The sequence below is a fragment of the Sceloporus occidentalis genome, unplaced genomic scaffold (assembly GCF_023333645.1).
Source record: "Sceloporus occidentalis isolate IW3139 unplaced genomic scaffold, rSceOcc1.0.p SCAF_1, whole genome shotgun sequence".
NCBI lineage: Eukaryota > Metazoa > Chordata > Lepidosauria > Squamata > Phrynosomatidae > Sceloporus > Sceloporus occidentalis.
In genome coordinates, this window is record NW_028316981.1 from 295,775,073 (window position 1) to 295,797,086 (window position 22,014).

The 22,014-nt window shown below is 39.1% G+C and overlaps 1 protein-coding gene across 1 annotated transcript in view; it reads right to left on the bottom strand.

Annotated features, from left to right (window-relative positions):
* Window positions 1–22,014, bottom strand: part of LOC149324101 (WD repeat-containing protein 70-like) — a 163,457-nt gene that overhangs the window by 100,266 nt on the left and 41,177 nt on the right. The window contains exons 6-9 of the mRNA XM_089496437.1: window positions 18,125–18,184; window positions 15,656–15,789; window positions 6,134–6,287; window positions 1,223–1,299 (exon numbers count right to left, since the gene is read on the bottom strand). Of these exons, the coding sequence (XP_089352563.1) occupies window positions 1,223–1,299; window positions 6,134–6,287; window positions 15,656–15,789; window positions 18,125–18,184 (425 nt within the window). The remainder of the gene's footprint in view (window positions 1–1,222; window positions 1,300–6,133; window positions 6,288–15,655; window positions 15,790–18,124; window positions 18,185–22,014) is intronic.

The following is a 22,014-nucleotide window of genomic DNA, read 5'->3' on the forward strand; positions in this document are numbered from 1 at the left end:
AATGTTTTAACTTTGGAATTTACTTAACAATCACATTCTAATCATCAACTAAAAATATATGGTTTGAATGTTATGTCTTAAATGTTGCAATTTACCAACCCTGCGGGACTAACAAGATGGCAGTTTTGCAAAATATGGAACAAGTAGGTTTTAGGTAAAGAATCACCTGGGAAGTGTAAAATTAAATGAGAAACAATGTTAAGGAGCTATTAGCTAAGGAACAAATAAATTTTATATTTCCTACATGGTTCTTTATCTAAAACAGGATTTTTGCAAAACATTTTATTCTTTTTGTCAGTTCTGGTATTCTGGAATTGATTTAATGATAAAAGTCCAAACTCTAGTCAATTACTTTACTTTTAAAAATAAATTTAATTAAGCTGCGCATTTACATTAAAAAATGTCCAGCTTAACTGATAACTTAATTATCAATTGATAATTGGTAATTTTAAATAGTGCTTATCTCCAGGAGGAAAAGCTCAAAAGCTGCATTCTTCTGCACACTTATAGCAATAGCAAGTACATTTCTATACTGCTTATCAGTGCACTTAAGCACTCACTAAGCGGTTTACAATGTATAAGCTAATTCCCCCCAACAAGCTGGGTATGCATTTTAGTGACCTAGGGAAGGAGGCCAGGCTGAGTCAACCCTAAGCTCCTGGCTGGTACTGAACTCAGAACCTTGTGGTCTGTGAGGGGGTGGTTGCAGTACAGACATTTAATCACTGTGCCCCTCATTAAATGAGATGAGTACTCCCCTGAAGCCAAATCCAGAAGTCTTGGGAATAAAAGAAGTCCACATTTATACCGAGACACATATGTTCTTTTTTCTTACTTCTCTCCAGCTCAGTTCAGAGATCAAAACAAGTAATGGCTAATAGGACATTAAACATTATGTTGCAATAGTGTCTTATTTGCAATCACTCAGCATATCAGAAGTAGAAACCAGCTTTCAAACCATGATTCAATGTAACATTTGATTTGCTAAACTGAAATTAAGGCTGCTGTTCTGCTTCCAGAAAATGGTTGCAACCCATTAAAAGAAAACAAAAGCACACAAGTAGCTCTTAACCATGGTTAGCCTATTTAAATCATCTTCAGACTCAAAACTGCAGTTTCCTGTGGCGTCTGAACTGAGCTTTCCAAGTTAAGAGATGCCACCATAAAGCACTGAAAAGTAAGCACATTTACAATAAATAACAATCTTGTTAAAGCAACTCACCCATCATTGGAGCATGTCAAAAACTCCTCCTTTATTTTGGGATGCCAGCAACCTGAATTAAGCATTGCTGTGTGTCCCTAGGAAAAAGAAAAGGAGGTAGGGATATAACAGCTGATGAAGCAAACAGTGTTTTAGCAGAATTTACTGTGAAGGTGTCGCCAGTCCCTCCAATGGGATCAGAATGATTACATTACCAAAGGAAAGCAGAAATCACATGCTCAGCATCTTTTCTGTTGGTAGTGATGAACGTGTGTGTGTGTGTGTGTGTGTGTGTGTGTGTGTGTGTGTTGTGTGCCTTTAAGCTGTTTCCAACTTACGGTGACCCTAAGGCGAATCTACCATGGGGCTTTCTTGACAAGATCTGTTCAGAGGAAGCTTGCCATTACTTTCCCCTGAAGCTGAATTGCCCAAGGTCACCCAGTGAGTTTCATGGCCAAGGTGGAAATTGAATCCTGGTCTCCAGAGTTGTAGGCCAGTACTCAAACCACTATGCGACATTGATGATCTTGACTCATCCTTTAAGGTCTGTTCATACCCAAGCATTTAGAAGAAAATTTGGGCTAAGGAACCACAAACAGAAAAAAAGGATGAGAGTGGAGACTAAATGCAGAGAAAAACCACTAAATCTTCCAAGTTATGAGTAGAAAAATCTGATTGACTTAATGTTGTGCAATATGAAGATTCAGAGTCCATATACATGATGTGGCTTGGTTAAAATATTTCTATCCCACCCTTTGTTGTAGGATCTCAGGCTGGTGTACAAATAAAACAATACAAGCAATTTAAAACATTTTAGATTGAAATACTAAAATCATTTAAACAAGATAAAAACATATTAACCACATTAACAAATTAAAACAGCATAAAAGGTTACAACAGTTCAAACAATATACATTTAAAAGTAAATTAGAATAAAGAAATGGACATCAACCCATGCTGTGTTACCCTCACTAGAGGCCCATGCTGTGTTACCCTCACTAGGTAGATGTGTATACAGAGAAGCAATCCCTGAAGAACTGAGGTCCTGTGCTGTTTAGGGCCATCATCAGCACCTTGAATTCAGACTGGAAATTAACTGGCAAAAAGAGCAGCTCCGTTAAGACCAATGTTGTGTCTTGTCGTTACGGTATTCTGGACAGCAATCGTCTGCATTTTGCACTATCTGTAGGTCCTGACTCATCTTCAAAGACAGCCCTTACATACACCACATTATTGTAACTTAACTGGGAAGTTACCAGTATGTGGGCTACAGTTACTTCAGTCCAGGAAATGCTGTAGTTGGTGCACCAGTTGAAATTGTTGCCAGGCACTTCAATCCAACAAGTTAAGGTTGGGCTGCCTTGCCAATCTCAGAAAGGTGCATTAATAGTAAATGTTGATGAGCTGGCAACTGTTTGCACTAAGGAAGTTGTAACATATAATGGCCTAGAAAGATTTTTGTGCCTCACAAACAGTGTATGATTTGAGTCACCTTGTTAATGATGAACTTTTAAGCTTAGCAGATAGAGGTGGAAAACCAAGAAAACCTTGAAAAAACAATGAAGGAAAGAACAACTGTTGGAACAAGCATATAGATAGGTACATGAATTCAAAAGTCTGAAGTAAGCAGGTAAGAACAAAAAATTTTAAAAAAATTAAAACTTGAAGCTGAGATTAAGAGAATTGAACCAGCTCTGTTCTGGGTGAAGGCTGGAAACAAAATTGTAAGGAGAAAGCAAAAGCAAGATATCATGCACTTGTAATCTCTGCCTTTTTTAGCCCTAAAGTGATCATCAACTTTGTTGCTCTATTTTCTAATGTTATCAGAAGGAAGGAAATGAATAATGTCTCTGTATATCTAATTTGACTTGTTCTTTTAATATATGTCATGACTGTCCTTTTTACATCTAAAGTATGTCATTTCTTTTCAAGTGGGTGTTTTGGCATAAGGCAGAAATTTGGCATGTGAATTGCCTGATTAATTCCCTTCCTCATTTTGGCGTGAATTTTGGATCTACTATAACATTCAATTTGTCTTCCTCAAACACAAGTTTGGGTTTACAGAAAGGGCTGCTAGCTCTGACACCCTTCTTGCAGAAGTTAACACTACTAAGAAGACCATCTTAAATGTAAGTAGCCTTAACTATTCCTCCTTTATTAGTTCAAAGTAAAGTAAGCCCCCATTAGAACATTTAATACCAAATTTAGCTCTCATGACAGAAACCTATGTACAGTCAGTGGTGCCAACAAGGTGGATGTCTCAGTGACAACTCCCCTTCTGGTCTTATTACTTAACCAAAGGCTGCTGCCTGCCTCTTTAAAGCATTTGGCTGTAAACTCTTTTAATTACACCTTGTAGAAAGTCCAGCACATGAGTAACTTGAATTTGGTCTAACTGTACTGTATTACCCCCATACCAATTTCAGTGTGCTACTATGTATTTTCTGTGTTGATTGTTTAAAGGATACTAAAATTGTATCTGCAGCTGGCCCTTTGTATCTGCAGGGGTTCCATTCTGACACATACACACCATGGTGATGCTACATAGAATCATAGAATCGTAGAGTTGGAAGAGACCACTAGGGCCATCCAGTCCAACCTCCTGCCATGCAGGAAATCCAAATCAAAGCATCCCTGACAGATGGCCATCCAGCCTCTGTTTAAAGACCTCCATGCACATGACAGCTTTGGCAGTATTCATATCTCCTGCAAATTACATGCACTGGAATGTGACAATATGCTTCTTTCAAATTTACTGAAAACAGCCAATTGTTCTTCTCCAAATTGGCCCTGATTGTTTGTAATGTTTCATCTTAAACTTTTGGTACTTCACAAATCCATTCAGATATTTTAGATCTAGAACTAGATATTTTTGAATTTCTGTGAGGTGTTTGACTTCCTTGCAAATTCTGTCCTGTTTTAATTGATTCCTTGGTATAAGTGATATTAGGCACCTACTTTTCAGCTTCCTTGAATAAATAATTGTGAGTGGTTACTTGATTCACCCAAAGATCGGCTGATATTTTTGTCCACAATGAATCAAAAATGAGCAATCTCCCCTCTACCAGAACTTCTCCATCAATAACATTGTCAACTACACTGAGAGCGGTTCACTCCTCTTTTTGGGTCCTGGTATCTTTGTCTACTATATTGATGTCTGGAAGCATGCCATTGAAATCTTCCATTTCTGAAGTGAATCTGCCTTCTGAAGTCAATCTTCTACCTCAAAAGAAAGTATAATTATTCTTAAGATATCTTTTAGCTGTGTTTTTTCTTCTGAACTATAGGTATTACTTGCTTTGCAACTTTGCCCTCTATTAATACCTTTTAAAGTATTTTCTCACCAAGCAAAAGTTCAACTATAAAAGGTAAATAAGCCATATGAGTTTGGAATCTGCCTCCCAGTATTGCAATCACAACGATCTTCTAGGTGCTGTCGTTGCTGTAATACTTCTAACCATGAATGCCACAGAATCATGTCCAACATCCATTGGGTACTGTAGCACCTTCTGAATTCTGCCTAACAACTCAAGCAGACTGCACATGTTAAAATCTTGACAATCAAAAATGCCATTAACCCATAAAAGTGCAACCCAAAACATCAACATTGCTATGGACAATCTAATAGTCAGAGCTGCTGCTTCATGAACCTTTTAAAGAGCAGCATGCACTCTACATTAATCTTCTTCCTTCAATACATGCCTCATTCATTAAAACCATAATTCCCAAAATTAACACTGCAACAGTACTGCCATCCTGGAGTACCTTGAGGTAATCCATCACTTTAATTATGTATAAATAGCTTCTAACTATAGCCCAGCAATTAGTGGGACTTCCCACTCCATATCCACTACCTCTCTGCACATCTCTGGTAAAATATGTATGAGAGAAGCTTTCTTCAAAACTGAATCCACCCTGAGATTTTTGTTTCCTATCTTAATTCCTGATGCCTCAAAATCCTCCTCTAATGCTAACGTTTGTTAGATTCTTTTTAGAATACTTTTGAAATCACTCAACTCAAACAGCCTGCTGGAAACATTTTCTCTCCCTGATCCACTCTGAGAGGTATATCCATCATCACTATCACTTGTTATGCTATATACTAACTCTTCCTCTCCGATATCATCCTCCACTCTGGTTCTATATCTGCTTGTCTGTTGTTCAAACTCTTGGATTTCCCAAAACGTAATCCAAGAAGGGAACAAGCATTTTGTTTAAACAAAATCCATTTGCTCATCTGTCTGGAGTAGACTTCTGAGGGTTGCAGTGGGCTGAGGGGGTAGAAGGTCCCATCGCCAATGGGTTCTGTGTTCATCAAAAGGAGCACAGAGCATTAAGTTACAAACAGCAAATGGACAGACAGCATGCACTGATACTTATTATCACATTGTGTGCTTCTTTGCGTATGTCAGCTAATCACAAGGAGCACACAGAACAAGCACAGGGAGTATGGTTGGGAAAATGCTGAGAGTGATGACACAGAGCAAATTTTACTACATATCATTGGGAGACGAAACTGTCAACTTGAGGGGCAATCCATCAGTTATCATAAAGTACAATTCTATCCTGGAATTGAAATTTCAGTACTGTACAAATCTTTATTCTGACTAGTTTTACTATTTTGGGACCACTTTTCTCTATACGCTACGTTATATCACCAACAAAACATAGGAAAGGAGAGGACTTTGCTTATGTCACCTGTGGAGAAATAACATCCCCCTGCATCATATTTTGCACCACTGGGATCAATGAGAGAAGAGATTTACATCTCCATTGTAATTGTAAGGCAAACAATTATATCCTATGAAGGTTATCTCTAGAGCTACCCATATCAAATTGGTACTGACTGTAGTTTCTCTTTCCTTGGTCTCCATTGAAAACAGGAAAATGACTCATGAAGACACTGCTCAAGCAGGACATTTCTTTGCTTACCTTGGTGTTTGCCATGTCCACAATGTACTGGTCTCCTTTCACACACTCCATTACAGGAAAGCCATCTCTGTCAAGGACCTTAGCTTGCGCATTACCCGCAACAACGAGAATAACATCCCCTGTGCTGCTGTACTGCAGAGACTTTATCTGGTGACTGGAAAACAGTGGATGAATTTGTCAATAGCATCATCATCACTATATTTAAAAAACTTAAGCTAGATTGAGAAAACACCTTAACATGTAACAGGAAATAAAGCTTTCATTAAAAAAAAACTTATACAATAAATGGTAAAATACAGTGAGCCCACACCATACACGGGCACCCCTTCTGCGGCTTTCAGCATATAATGTAATGAATGGTGCACGCACCCCATTGTTTTCAATGGGGTGCGAGCACATACGTGATTTTCCCCTTATGCGGGGGTGAGGGTCTGGAATGGATCCCCCTCGTAAGGGAAGGGAGGAGTGCATACTTATTTACAAGGTACATCTATCGTGCTAGTTAACAACAATCTGAAAAGTAATTTATGGCGGTGTACAGACCACCCCTTTGGGGCAGCCTGCGCCCACCCCTTTCCCCGACGGATCGGGGCCTGAGCTACCACAGCGGCAGCCCTGAGGACCCGATCTGCCGCTTTTCCAGGCCACGGGGAAGTGGCAAAAGGCTGCTTACCCGTGCCCTGGAAAGGGGTGTTCTTGGGGCTTCAAGCCTCAAGGACACCCTGACAGCGGCGGGGAAAGGGAGAAAGGGGCCACTCAGCCCCTTTCTCTTTGTATCGCTGGTGCGGCCGTTTAAATGCCGCACCTGCAATACGCACGGCCAGCAGAGCTCTGAAACGGAGCTCCTTCTGGCACCGCTAAAAGGGTGCCACAAGCGCCCTTCAGTGGTGCCAAGACGTCACGTCCACGCCGCCACATTTGGAGGCGCCGCAGCCGTGATGTCATAATGGCGGCGCCCATGTAGAAAGGGCGTCGCCATTACAATGCTGCGGCAACATACTAGGGTTGTGGGGCGTCTGGAAAAGGTGCCCCAAGGCAACCCTAGTATGTGTGCAGGCCGGCGCTTTGCGCCGGTCTGTACAGCACCATTGTTACTTTATCTATGATATACTATGCAACAAAGACTCTTTAAAATGTATTCAAATATTGTTAATAGCTCTAGGAAATGTAACTCTATTAAAGCAGGTTTTATGTTTATTTTGAGCTATCTGGACACATGAAAGTTTTGCAAGATGGTCCAAAACTAAAATTAAAGGGAAGAAATATTATGATATTACAGCTGACCCTGAAACAATATTTTTACAATAAAAGAAACACTGAAAGTGATTTTGAATTATGTAAAAGTATGTAAAATGTATTTACAACTGCAAATATCTGGATTACAGGACACTAGAATACCATGCAAATACCTACAAATTCAGACTTTTTTTTAAAGCAATACTACATTATTAATACAGTTGACTTACTTTTTAATAATCTATTTAAGGAAATAACTTGATAGATTTCTTGAAAGGTGGTCTTTTTACCTATTTCTGGAATAATAATTTTTAAGATGAAAGCTATACACCCTGCCTTCCTCATTGTAAGCAATGGCTTTCTTATTTCGGTTTTTCCCCTGTTGATAATTTTTCAAAATAATCACAAAAGTATATTTTAAAAATATATACTTGTTTGAATGCAAGCAGGCTAGTGACAATCCAGAAAATACCTAAACACCTTACACAGCCTGCTATTAGATTTTTCAGTGACACCTCACAAAACCATATTCCCTCAATAACTTTAAAGTTGAAAAGATCTGGTTGCTTTGTAGGACTAATTTTACTTTTTGTAATGGCTGAGTTTTTTAGGGGGTAAAACTGACTGAAAACATTGGTATAGGTGTTTCTTCCTCTTCTGCACCCTGCTTGCACCTTTCGGATTTCTCTCTCCATATGGTGCACAATTTTGAGCATAATTTTTGCTTGTACAGGATATTAATGCTATGGTCCTATAGTTGCTTCAGTCTTTTCAGTCTCCTTTTTTGTGGCTGGGGATGTATATTGATTGTTTCCAATCAGCTGGCCACCTTTTTGTTTTCCATATTTGTTGGCATATTTTAGTTATCACTAGAATTGATTCTGTCTATGGCAGGGGTAGGCAACCTTTTTGAGCCGGGGGCCGGGTTGCTGTCCCTCAGACAACTGGGGGGCTGAAGCAAAAAAAAAAAAATTAAATAATTTTTAAAAAATTAAATATATAAATAAACCGGGACAAATGTAGGACAAAATTTTCAAATGGAGGACACTTTTTATAAAAAATGGAGGACACGCTAAAAAATTGGCTGATTTTTTAAAAAATGTTAATATAAATGCATGTTTCTGAGGCTTCTATAGACAATTGCCCCCCTTGCCCGCCGCTTGTCCCCCTTGCTTGCTGCTTGCCCCCCCTTGCCCGCCTCCTCCTGATACGCCAAAGGCCCCACACCCTCACGCGAGAGGCTAAAGGCTCCGGCGGCAATCGGCAGCAGGACTGGGTGGGGGCCGGTCCCAAGGCCTTACCGGGCCGCATTCGGCCCGCGGGCCGCAGGTTGCCTACCCCTGGTCTATGGGGACTGTAGCAACTCTATTTGAATATCATCTGTTCCTGGTAACTTGTTCTTCCTGATATCTTTTATTGCAACCTCCACCTCACTCTTTAGGATTGGGGGTTCATCTATGTATGGGTCTTTATTTATATGTCATTCATTTTATTCTTCTCTTTTATAAAGCTCTTTTGTGTATTGCTTCCATAGTCATTTTATTTCTTTTTAATTTTGCATTGTGTTCCTCTTCTGATGATAGAGCATCCCCACCTTGGTTTGAACTTTCTTTTAAGTTCCTGAATCTTGAAGAAGAGGTCTCTCATTCTTCCTTTTTTGGTTGTTGTCTTTTATTTCTGTGCACTGGTTATTATAGTAAGTTTTTTTTATTCTTGCGCACTAGTTACTGGACAGTTGAATTCATGGTTTTGGTTTTGTTCCTATCTCTCTTTTCTTCACAGAGACTATTTTACTGCCTATTATTTAGCAGTGAGGGCAGTGAAGAAACAATTCTTTGCTGTCTCTATTATTACATCAGGACAATTGGTTCAGCACAGTTGTTTTGTGTAGCTGCCAATCAATTCTATTCTCTACCTCAAACTGCTGAGAAGTGTGTAAATAGCTGATGCTGAACTTAGTGCAGACACCTGATCAGCAGAGCTGTGATGCGTTTGCAAAATATTTTGTGGAGAAAATCATGTGAATTCATTCTGACTTGGACTCCACATAAAGTCTAGGAACCTAACAGACATGTAATTGTCCAGGTTTGAGGAACAATTTCCATTTTTTCAATGTAATGATGTGGACACATTGCTTGGAGAACTAGAGCCAGCCACTTGTCTGACAGACCTATGTCTATCCTGGTTGAACAGTGCTGTCAGGGGAGGGCTAGCCAACTGGGCAGTGGGAGCTGAAAATGCTTCATTGGAAGAGGGCTGTATTTCAACCACTCTGAAAGAAGCAACCTAAAGCTAAAGCAACTTTCACTGAACTTCACCACCTTAAATAACTAGATAACTGTCAGTCAGGTTCTCATCTCACTTTCTCAAGTAAGGCCTAAGAGTGTGCAGTGGCAGCACAACTTCAAGCTTTCTTGGATGAAATGGAATACTTGGACCCATTCCAATCTACGCTCAGGCCTAGCTATGGAACTAAAACAACCTTAGTCACCTTGGTGGGTGCCCTACACCAGGAATCAGACAGGGGAATGCACTCCTACTGGATATGCTAGACCTCTTGGCAGCATTCAGTACCATTTATCATAAAACTTTTTAGGGACCACTTGGCTAATAGGCTTTGCAGTAATTCCAGTCTGTTTTGGCTAAACATTCCCATAATGTGGTGCTTTGAGAACATTGTTCAGCCTCTTGGCCACTAACCTGTGGAGTTCTACAGGGATCAGTACTGCCCCTTATGGTTTTCAACATGTACAAGAACCCACTGGGAAAGGTCACCTAGAGTTTTGTGATCAAGTGTTATCATTATGTTAATGATACTCAGTTCTGTCTCTTTCAGAACTGATGCCAAAGAGGCTGTGGAATTCCTGAATCATTGTCTGGATGCAGTGAAGGATGGGGTGTGGGTGAATAAACTGATGTTCAGTTCAGGTAAGACAGAACTTCTGTGGGCCAGAAAGAAAGCTAATCCTGGGTGCTCTGTATGAAGCTGTATTCCCTCTGGAAGAATTATATGCAAGGAAAAATGATAAAATAATTCATTCTTGCCTGCAAATAAATATTTACATCCCTAGACACCAAGGATCATTTCCATTCTGTGAAATTTTGATTATTTGACCAAAGGATTTTCAAACCATTAAAATTGCCAGGGAAAGATTACTGAATACCAGGATAAAGGAGAGCCAAAGTAGAACATCCTCCATGAATGCTGTGATGAAAGCAGAGCCCCAGCACAGTCATTTTTGAACTTCTAAAGGCAAAAGGTTTTCTATTGTTATTATTCTTATGCCAAGAGACATGGGAAATTTCAGAAGAGATAGTAGTGAGTGCTCAAAATTAAGATTGCCAAAATACAAAGTCAACATCAGTCCAAGAATGAGAGAGAACATTTACCACATAAACTACTCTCAGAGAACTTTTCTGACGTAGAGGTATTAATTAAATACAACCCATCTAAATTCTGTTGTTGCTACTGCAGCCAAGTATAAATGAGGTGGAGGAGAGGGGGCAGAAAGACAAAAAGAGTGCATGATGTACGTGCAATGGAGCTTCAAGAGAAAGAGACAAAGCTTATCTGGACCTCTTATTTTCTTAAAAACTACATATATTAAATAAACCATTTAAATTTAAAGAATTCTTTTCAGTTTTGAAAAACTTAAAAAATGAGCACCAAGTCAGTTTATTATAGCCATGTTACAGTACATGACAAGAGTTAATCTTACTAATTATTTTTTTAAAAATCCATAATTTATTAAGGACTAAGATATTAAGCACTAAAACTACAAACACTAAGGCCTCTTGTTTTCAGCACACAAACAAGAATTTTTGTGCTTCTTTCAGAAGGTGCTCCATCTCTACAAAATTACCAAACTATTTTTTAATCATGGACTAAACAGTTTAGCATGGACTTTGAGGATTTCACATGAAAGTTGTAACACAGAGGATGACATTAGTGCCCATGTGCTCTCTCTGTATGGCCCTATGTTCCAGTCAGCAAGTGACCCAGGAATCAGATAGCTGAAGAGCAAGAGCTGTCAGGTAATTAATTCAGCCCAAGTCAATCACAGGTTATCCAGCAACATGAAGGAAGAAATAAGAAGATGATCAACAGCTGGTCTACAAGTCACTGCAACAAATTAGCAGTCCAGATAAACCAAGCCAGCAAGGAGTAAAACATAGTCATCAATTGTAGCCAGTCCAAGATGAGGAAAACACTAACTTCGAAGAGAATTGTCAGTCACCAAAGTTGCAAGCAACAAAGACTTCAAGGAGTTGCTGAGAAATTTATAGGCAGCTGTCTCAAGACACCAGGTGGTTAATGAGTCAAAGGTCCAAAACACACTGCAGAAATAATCCAGTTTGAGACTGCTTTAACTGCCCTGGCTCAATGCTAGGAAAATTGGGAACTGTACTTTAGTGAGACATTTAGCCTTCTCTGTCAGAGAGCTCAGAGCCACAATAAACTCCAGTTCCCAGGATTTCCTAGCACTGAGCCAGGACAGTTAAAGTGATCCCAAACTGGATTATTTTTGCAGTATGTTTTGGACCAGAGTCTCCTATTTAACAGCCACTGGAATTGGCATGCTCTCTCCTTATCATTTCAATGATCTTCAAAGGACGGCAGCATGTCCTCAACATCTACCACCTCCTGCTGGAGAGTAGGGCCCTCCACTCCTCAGCCCTCAGCTACTTGGACTTGGAGAGGTTACTATCCTGTAAATTCCTGGGAATCTGACTCCTCTGTGTCTGAATCTTCTGACTGCTGAGGGTGAGTTATGACATATACTATCCTATTTTCCTTTGTAAAATGTCTCACGGGGGGGGGGGGGGGGGGAACTAATGACAACTCATAATTTACTACCATAACACTAGTTCAGCTGGCTCTTTTCTGAAGTCATCAGGTTCACTAGTTACATCTAAAGAGAATATATGGCTGACTACATGGGACAGTAAGTTAGTGTTCACAACAGTTTCATGATGGTGCACATAGCCTATTTGCTGTATTTTGGCTCCTCTTGCAAGCTTGAATGACTAAATACCAGAAATAGTTTGCTTTGCATGTTTTATGAGACAGTGAGTTGTTTTGCCCTTTACAAACTAGGATTACAAACTAGGGTCTATTCTTAAATCATGAATCCCAGTTCATTTCAGAGCCACAAGCCCAGATCCTAGGTTGAGACATGTTAAACCAATTATGTTTGCTGTTCATATTGCTAAAAGTAGCCATGTGGGAGTGAATAGGTAGTACAGACTAGCACACAGTTTAATCACAATAAACCAGGATTCTCCAAAACTTGAGTTTACCATTCCATGTAATTGCAAAGTATTGGCAATGAAAATAAATATTTCTGTTTTAATTTCAGGAACTTCTCTAAAAAAAAAGAGAGGAACAAAGAACACAAAAGAAGCTGCTCAGCAGTTCCTTCTAACAAGTAGTTCATGCTGTGAGATGAAGAGCAGATTAGAATGCAACAGTCTTTCACCTCAAAATGGAACAAAGTCTTGTTTTCAATACAATACTGAAATTTTGATGTCAGCAAATTCCCAAATAGACAGTGATTTAATGAAGATGCAGATAAGAAGTACGCCACCTAACTAGCTTGGCTATATTAAACCTTCAAAAGTACACATGTAAAATACATATTTTTTGCTGCTGTTCCTAAACTTTATTAGACAGCTTTCCCCAAAGACCTGCAGTATCTTACAACAAGCAAATTATGGAAAATTAAACGCCATACAAAACCTCCATATCCATGGAGTCTGCATCCACAGATCCAATCACAATTTGAAAATATCCAAATTAAAAAAAATATCCAAAAAGCAATTTTTGATTTTTCTGGTTTATATAAGGGATGCTATTTTACTATGCCACTGTACATAATGGGACCTGTGCATGCACAGATGTTGGTATTCATAGCAGGACCTGGAACCAAACCCCAGCGGATACCAAGGACCCACTATATAGTAAAAAAATGTATGTAATATAACAATGCACCTTCACTGAGAAATAACAGATCATAGGGATAATCAACTGAAACAATGCTGAAATTTTAAAAACTGTCCAGTCATATCCCATCAAATGCCTGGCAGTAGAAAATATCTTAATCTGACACAGAAGGGATGACAATGGTGGAAGTAGTTGCAGTCCACTAAACACAGCATGTTGCACATAGGGGATCACAGCTTACAAGACTCTTATCACTTGCCACCACTCTCTGAATCTTTTCAAGAAGAAGGGGTCAGATGGTGATATCAGCTTATGGACAGGTTTGTGATGGAAAAGGTATTCTATTAAGTACTGAGTGGTCCAAGATATAGAAGTCTTTCCATGGCTAAAAACCAGCATTTTGAGTTGGGCCCAGAAAGAGAAGCCCATACAAGCAGGTCAGAACAGGTAATGCATGCACAGAGCATATGGCCCCTGTCATCAAAAGATGTTCTGTATTAGCTGCATTTTCTAAAGTGTCTTCTAAGGCAGACCCTTTTGAATAATCTGCAGTTATCACAAATGATGAATGCATGTTCTGAATGTTTATTATAATTGATTTTCCAGACTAACACTAACGTGTATTTCTCTATAATAGGCAGCATTAAATTTCACATAGGTTCACGGCAACTGGGCTTTCCAATAATTTTGAAAGGCTTTTGAATTAATTTCATGTCATTTTGTTTTTGCTGGGAAAAAGTCTCTTTGGAAGGGTGGGCTGTGTTTTTTGACTGCCAAGGCAATTCTGTATAAGGTTCCTTTTGAAGTGGGAAATATGAAAATATGAAAATCCTCTAGTGTCTTTTGGCATAGGCCTTTTAGAGTTGAGGAAGAGAAAAACTTGCTTGAGGAAGGATATGGAATTTTTCATATCCTTAGGTAAACTCAGGCACCACAATTCAAAAAGGATTTTGAGAAGCTGGAGTGTGCCAAGAGGAGGGTGACCAAAATGGTAAAAGGTCTGGAAACCATGCCCTATGAGGAGAGGCTTAGGCAGCTGGGCGTGTTTAGCCTGGAGAAGAAAGGTTAAGAGGTGATATGATAGCCCTGTTTAAATATTTGAAAAGATGTCGAATTGAGGATAGAGCAATCTTGTTTTCTGCTGCTCCAGAGACTAGAACATGGAGCAAACTACAGGAAAAGAGATTCCACCTCATCATTAGGAAGAACTTCCTGACAGTAAGGGCTGTTCAACAGTGGAATATACTCCCTTGGAGACTGTCGTGGTGTCTGATTCTTTGGGGTTTTTTAAACAGATGCTGGATGGCCATCTGTCATAGGGGGTGCTTTGATTGAGAGTTCCTGCATGGCAGAATGGAGTTGGACTGGATGGCCCTTGGGGTCTCTTCCAATTCTATGATTCTATGATTTATAATAATTGCAGCTATTAAAATATTTCCCTCTTTTAAAAAGGATAGCATATTCAGATAATTTACTTCCTTTTTTAAAGCTTCAGTCTTTCTAAATTTATCATCGAATAAAGCAATAAAGATTTATAAGGTCATGGGAAATGGAGAGATGCATAGTAGAGGGCAGACAAGATATACTGGGCCAAGAAGGACCATATCTGAAATCTCCACTGGCACCTCTTCAAACCTAAGTTGACATCTATGAGAACTGCACTCAAATACAAAATAGCTCAAAACAGATTTTTAGTTTTCAAAAAGAAGAAGAAGAAGAAGAAGAAGAAGAAGAAGCAGCAGCAGCAGCAGCAGCAGCAGCAGCAGCAGTGAAAATTCCTTCAACTGCAATATTCAAGTCTAGTAGTTCTTGGGAGGGGCACTTTAATAATCAAACTATCCATTTTTATCACATATATCCATCTTTTTCCTATGTTTCTAGCCACCCCACTGCAACTCCCAAACCCAAAATAATGACACTCTATCATGTGATCCACCTCCACTCAATTCACAACTAAGTAGTTCACGATAAATGCTTCAAATCTCCTGCATTCTAGGCTTCAAAGCAGTTGTGCTTGAAATTTTATTTGTCAACACAAACTACTAGCAACTACTACCAACACCATTATCTACTAAGAGCTAAGATGGGTTTTCTGAATTGCTTCTAGGTTTTATGCACCAATTTAAAAGATGCCACTTCAATTTTTCATTGTAAAAATACAAAATGAAGATGGCTCATGAAAAGGAAATAGCAGTTCTGACATACAGGTTTGATCTTATTGTCCAAAATATTCTCACAATTGATACCACCCTTTTATCTCCAAAATATCTGGCTGGAAGGAAATTAGCATGCAACATTGCACTGAGAGTTCTTAATAGTTGAGGAAGAACATGAGGACTTACCATTCACATGGTTGCAAAGATCGGAAAGCCTGAAGAGATGCATCCATTCCAGCAAAATCCCAAAACCTAACATCATAGTCATAGCCTCCAGTTATCAATCGGGCACCTGAAGGATCCAGTCCTAATGCAGAGACCTATATAACAAGATCAAGAAACAAATTCTTAACATGACCCTATGATGAGAGAGCCATTTAACTTTTTGTGTTTCCAAAGATCTTTTAATAAATACATTTAACTTTAAGTAGAGAACAGTTTGGATCAACAGCCATCATTTAGGTGGGGGAAATCTAGCATGATGCTTTATTCCTCTAGTCCTACTTCTCTGTATTTATGGCAGAGCTTGGAAGTAACGAGAAACAAGTAACATAGCCACTAGGAGCAAGTTACTTTTTTGCTGCCTATTTATCAATAACAAGAGTGTAATAAAGTCACATGTGTCTTTTGGGTGTAACAAATGTTTCTAGTTCCTTTTCAAACTCTTTTTTTGTGGGCATTTTAAGAGGCATTTTGGTTGGAATCCTCTAGGGTTCCATTCTTCTATCAAACCTAAAGTTTTTTCATACACATTGCGCCTCCAAAGCAACAGAAAAATAATAAGCAACAGAACAAGCTATTAATGGGTGGATGGGGACTTGTGTAAAGATAGCAATAGCAATGGGAAGTGCTTTCTAAAGAGTAGCACAATTATAAACTTTTTAAATGTAACTTTCCAAGCTCTGAATTGTAAGAATATCCAATATCCCATGAGTATGGGCTACTCATGCTTACAACATAAAGAGTCTCTGTATGTATATGACCCTGGGAAGGTGCAACACAACTGGCTAACTCTATGGGAGGAATTTCGATACCTTTCATTCTATGCAATTGTGTTTAATACTATACATGCATAAATTAGTTGAGGACAGGGATTAAAGGCATAACTGGGTCTTAAGAGTTTCTTTTGAACACAATACTGCTCTTCCAAATTATTCTGTGGTATTTTCTGTGAAAGAAAATAATACAACAGCCTTCACTGCTCCACTATGAGGCCAGTACCATCTTGCCTATGCACTGGTGACACAAAACAACTTTGCAAATCAGACTGTTATAGACAGATTGCACTACACTTAATGTCACAGCAGGGGGGAAAAACACACATTTGACAGTTTTGTGTATCCAGCTGAAGCAGCTGTAAATTGTGAACACAGAAAACATGACACTTGGTTGATTATGTAACACTTTCCACTGCTCGCCTACATGTCAAACCTGTCAGGAGAAAATTTATCCCTGCAGTTTCACTGGGAAAACCACTCTTGTTACAGGAAAGGCAACTGGGAAATTAATTAGGTTTCTGGAAAGGATCTTCAATGTGGGAAATCTGTTCTGATATTTCTCAGCTGCACAGGAACACAGTCATCAACAGCTTAAATTCATTAGTTTGAAGAGATACAGATGGGAGTCTTAGTGCCCTGACCTTACACAAAAAGCTGGAGAGAAGGCCAAAGGCAGACATGGGTCCTTGATAGTTTGTCTCTGGAGAGCAAGTCACAGAAGTGGAGGGCAGAAGCACTTGGCACAAGAAACCTGGTTAGGCTGTCAAGGAATTATGAACTATTCCAGACAACTATCTGTTCAGGACTGTCTGCTTTATTACCCAGTATAAAGGATGTAGGTCTGGGGTTTAGGTAAAATACATTTAAAAGGAAGATCAGATCAAAATTTATCAATATTCCCCCTCCCCCACCCCTGAAATTCTATTCTTCTCAAATTACCATTTGGCAATTTGGATATTTGACTACTGGTGAGTAGTTTACACTAAGCTGCCATGGCACAGAAACTACTTGTCTATCATACAATTCCAAGAACACATGTACAAAGGACCCGACCCACATGAGCAGGGACAATTATATTCTTTCCATGGCTAGAACAAACTCATTGCTCTGTCTTTAAAGTTTTTTTTTTAATTTATTTAAAAGTTATCTAAGAACTTTGTGTTCTCTTTGTTTCTTATTGTGTCTCTGCCGTGGCCTCCTCTCCTCCAACCTTTCCATTCATGCTTACCTTTCCACTGCCTTGGAAATATGAACAAGTATGTGTTGGTCATAGTTCTCACTTTCTTTAAGTAGCTGTGATTCACTTATTTTTGTCAATGTAACAAAAACCAATAGCACAATATAAAATAAATAATAATAATAAAGTAATCTCCCCCCCCCCCGAAGAATAAGCATACTATACTTTTAAAAAATCTACAGCCTCCTTTCAGTGGATGGTGGCTTAGGTCCCTAAGTATGACTAGTTCCTTCAGCCTTCGCTATAGAATATGATTTTCATTGGCATCTCACTTATTCCAGAACATTGCCAGGCTGCTTACAATGATCACACTTATTACAGTTGAATGCAGTTAAATTTAAAAGGTAACAGCGTAAAGTGGGGTACCCAAAAACTTTTTATCACAGTGTTGCAAGGAGACTGAGATGCCAAGATGCTTACCGTTTTTGTTCCATGATTCAGTGTAATTTCATGTGAGTCAGGAATCTTCTTCACAGGATCCTAAGAATAATAATTTTATTATGATTTTTTCAAGCATGTACATGAAACTCAGCCTTCTCTGGATGCAGCTTAAAGATTCTGCCAGTGTGTGATCACAACACATTAAAGAAATAGCAGGTTAATTTAAAAAATAAATAGTACATCTTTTTGACAACTTGAAAATATATGATGTCTATAAAATATGTCTATTGTGAACTTAGTTTAGTTCCAACTTTATTTGGCCCATTCTTACTGGCAAATAAGACTATGTATTTTAAAGTAGGTCACTCCTAATCTGCCATCTATTCCAGGGACAACAAAAATACAATATTTAATTTCATGAACACAGTGGTTTGTATCCACTTGAGTCATTCTCTTTCCACAACCCCCTCTGTAATAGTTGTGTTTTTTTAGAATGTACATCTCAAGGACTCTCCCTCAGCAAAATACAAGGGTGTTGGGAAGCAAGAGAAAGTCCAAAAATCTTGTAAGCTATAGTGACCATCATCACTGGCACTGACAATTTAAGAATGAGCTCTAAACAGATCTGTTCGACCAACCTATTCATATCTTCTTTTTAAAAAGTAATCCAGAGATGACGATTTTAAGCTAGTCAAAGTTAGTGCTGGACAAAGATCAATTCCTGACACTGAAATATCAAGTGCTATCTGCAACTATCACCTGCTCAACATAAAAATGAACTTATTTAGCCTTGTGCTCTGAGAAGTCCAGAACAATCTGAAAGAAGTATATTTTAAAGAAAGAACACTAACTGTGCTGTCCAAGGGATTCCACAGTTTTAAAAAGAACTGCTTAATCAAAACAGAAATTAAGATAACAAGCTCCAGGGACATGCCTTGGCATAACATCTCTTAAAATTAGCCAAATATTTATGAAGAATCAATGTGGTCTATTTCATTTTAGTAACTTTAAACTTCCTAAGCTATAGAATATACCATAAATATCTCAAACTTCCTAGGCTATAGAATATACTATAAATATCTCAAATCCTCCAAACTGCCTATATATGAGCACAATTGCAAGTCAAGATCCATCCAGTCACTTCATCACAAAGAGCTACAAACAGCAGAAAAGAAAATTTCATTCTCTCAACAACAAAAAAATAATGATTAGGTGATAAAATGTAAGGAGTGATGACTTCTGCGACAGAAGACACTCTACACTGCTTCAAATGTTACTCCACACCTGACTAATTGTAATAAGAAACCATTAATCAAACTTAAAACTTTACCTCATTCCCTGTGTTTCCCACATTGAGACGTGAGCATTGTGGCTTGCTGATGTGTGCTTTTATGTTGTTTCCGCGTTATGCTGACCCAAAGGGATTTTCTTTGCAAGATTTATTCAGCATGTGCTTGTCTTTGCCCTCCTCTGAAGCTGAGAATATGTGACTTACCCATGGTCACCCACTGGGTTTTCATGCCTAAGTGGGGATTTGAACTCTGCTCTCCAGAGTTGTAGTCCAACACACAAACCACTATACCATACTGGCTCTCCAAAATAACACCAAATAGCAGGAAATTACAAAAATTACAAAAAAACAACCTTTAGGAAAAGTAGACCCTTATAGGACTCTCTCTGCGTGTGTGTGTGTGTGTGTGTGTTTAAATGCCCTTCTCATCTGACTAGACCAGGGGTAGGCAACATTTTTGAGCCGGGGGCCAGGTTGCTGTCCCTCAGACAACATGGGGGCTGAAGTCAAAAAATAAATAATTAAATAATATTTTAAAAAATTAAATATATAAATAAACTGAGACAAATGTAGGACAAAATTTTCAAATGGAGGACACTTTGTTTAAAACCATGGAGGACATGTGAAAAAATTTGCTGATCTTTAAAAAAATGTTAATATAAATACATGTTTCTGGGGCTTCTATAGACAATTGCCTCCCAAAGGCTCCGGTGGCAATCGGCGGCAGGACCGGGCTGGGGCCGGCCCCAAGGCCTTGCCGGGCCGGATCCGGCCCGCGGGCCGCAGGTTGCCTACCCCTGGACTAGACAATAAGTCTATGTCTACATTGTAGAAAACCCTTCCTAAACATAGAAAACTAGTATAGCAGGGTGATATCTTGTCTTTCCCCCTACACATAGGGAAACATCACTAATATTTCTGCGTGGAGAAGTTTTTGCATGCAGAGGTCAAACACAAGCTTAGTATCTGATCTTACTGTGAGGAGGCAACCAGTGACTTGTCACATCTGAGCAGGGACTTCAGTCCAGACACTAGTACAGACACATAGTTTTCTTCAACTGTGATTAAAACACTGGCAGGCAGTCCTGGGTTTTCATATTCCTACTTTCCAGCACCTATATGCTTGTGTACACATTCCATTAACTCTTGGGAGTTATAGCTACAATTACTGCTAATCCTAGGCCTGTTACAGACAGCCAAAATAAAGTTGCTTCGAGTCACAGTGGAGGTATGGTGTTTCAATGATGCATGCGTCCTAAGAGTCCAGAAGTCGCACCAAAGCCACGCTCCAGCCCTAAGGACTGGAGCGTGGCTTTGGTGTGGTTTCTGGACTCTTAGGATGTATGCATCATTGAAACACCATACCTCCACTGTGACTCGAAGAAGCTTTATTTTGGCTGTCTGTAACAGGCCCTAGTTAGTATCAACCATGGTTAACAGTGGTGAGTAAATTCCCACCACTAATTAAGGGTGATGGGAGGAACTCTGTATGCATGCCAGGGAAAAGGATAGTCCTGTATAGCCCTGTGGCCCATTTCCAGTTCTTTATGCATCAATAAAAGAACTGGAACACAATGCCCATATAGAATTCCTTGTTCAAGTCTTAACATTGTATTTAATACCATAGTGGATCTCTGTGATACTATCCCACCCGCTACTTACAACCAATTCAGTTAAGTGTCAAAGACTTAGGAAATAATTCTGCAAATGCATCAAAGCACCATTACTTCCCTCGTAGAAGACAAAAACAGAGACTATCTGAAGTTCCTTTTTAAGTGTGGGTACTAGAAATTGAACCTGAAACCTTTGCTCTGCCACTGAGCCACAATGTTACCAGGACTGCTGATAAAATTGCTACCTTTGTTAACCAGAAAACTTATGAGGAAAAAACATATTTCATGGTGGGTCTTCTAAACTAGAGAGGCTCCTATCCCCCCCCCCATGCCCCCACAGTATATCAAGAAAAGATCTGCATGGCAGCATACAAAATAGCAGTGACCACAGGATGCTTTTGGAAGGAATAGAATAACTTGGTGGTTTGGAGGGAGTCCCCAATGGAATTGCTGGGGAATTGCTCGACAGCAAAGAAAATTAAACAAAACATTTGATTAGCATCTTTCAGGCATAACTGATGCATAACCTCATGGGTGTTCTGTTCCAAAATCACAACTAGACACCACTGCAGACTCATTACAAAGGTTAAATACTTTAGAAAGCATTCTGGAAAGTCCTTCCAATAAACTCAGAACAAAATAACAGGATGTTATGGTCTAAGGGTGAGCAACCAGAGTCCTCCAGATGTTTCTGAATTACAACTCCCATCACTCCTCGCCACCAGAACCTAAAGTAAGGATGTTCAAAGATGCAGTTCCAGAGCATCTGGAGGGCTACTATTTGCCCATATCTGAGCTAGAGTGTTCAGTAACATTGTTCTACAATACCTGTAACAAACGTAAAACAGAATCTCTAAATATTGTTACTCTGCCCTTTTTGTTCAATGTATTTCCCTTTGCCTATTTGTTCAATGTTCTACACATGGATATTATAACAAGGATTTTATTTTTATATGATCAGAGTGTATGCCCTTCTTAGACGGCAGGAAAGACAGTAAAAGGGAGGAAGGAAGGTAATCTTAATA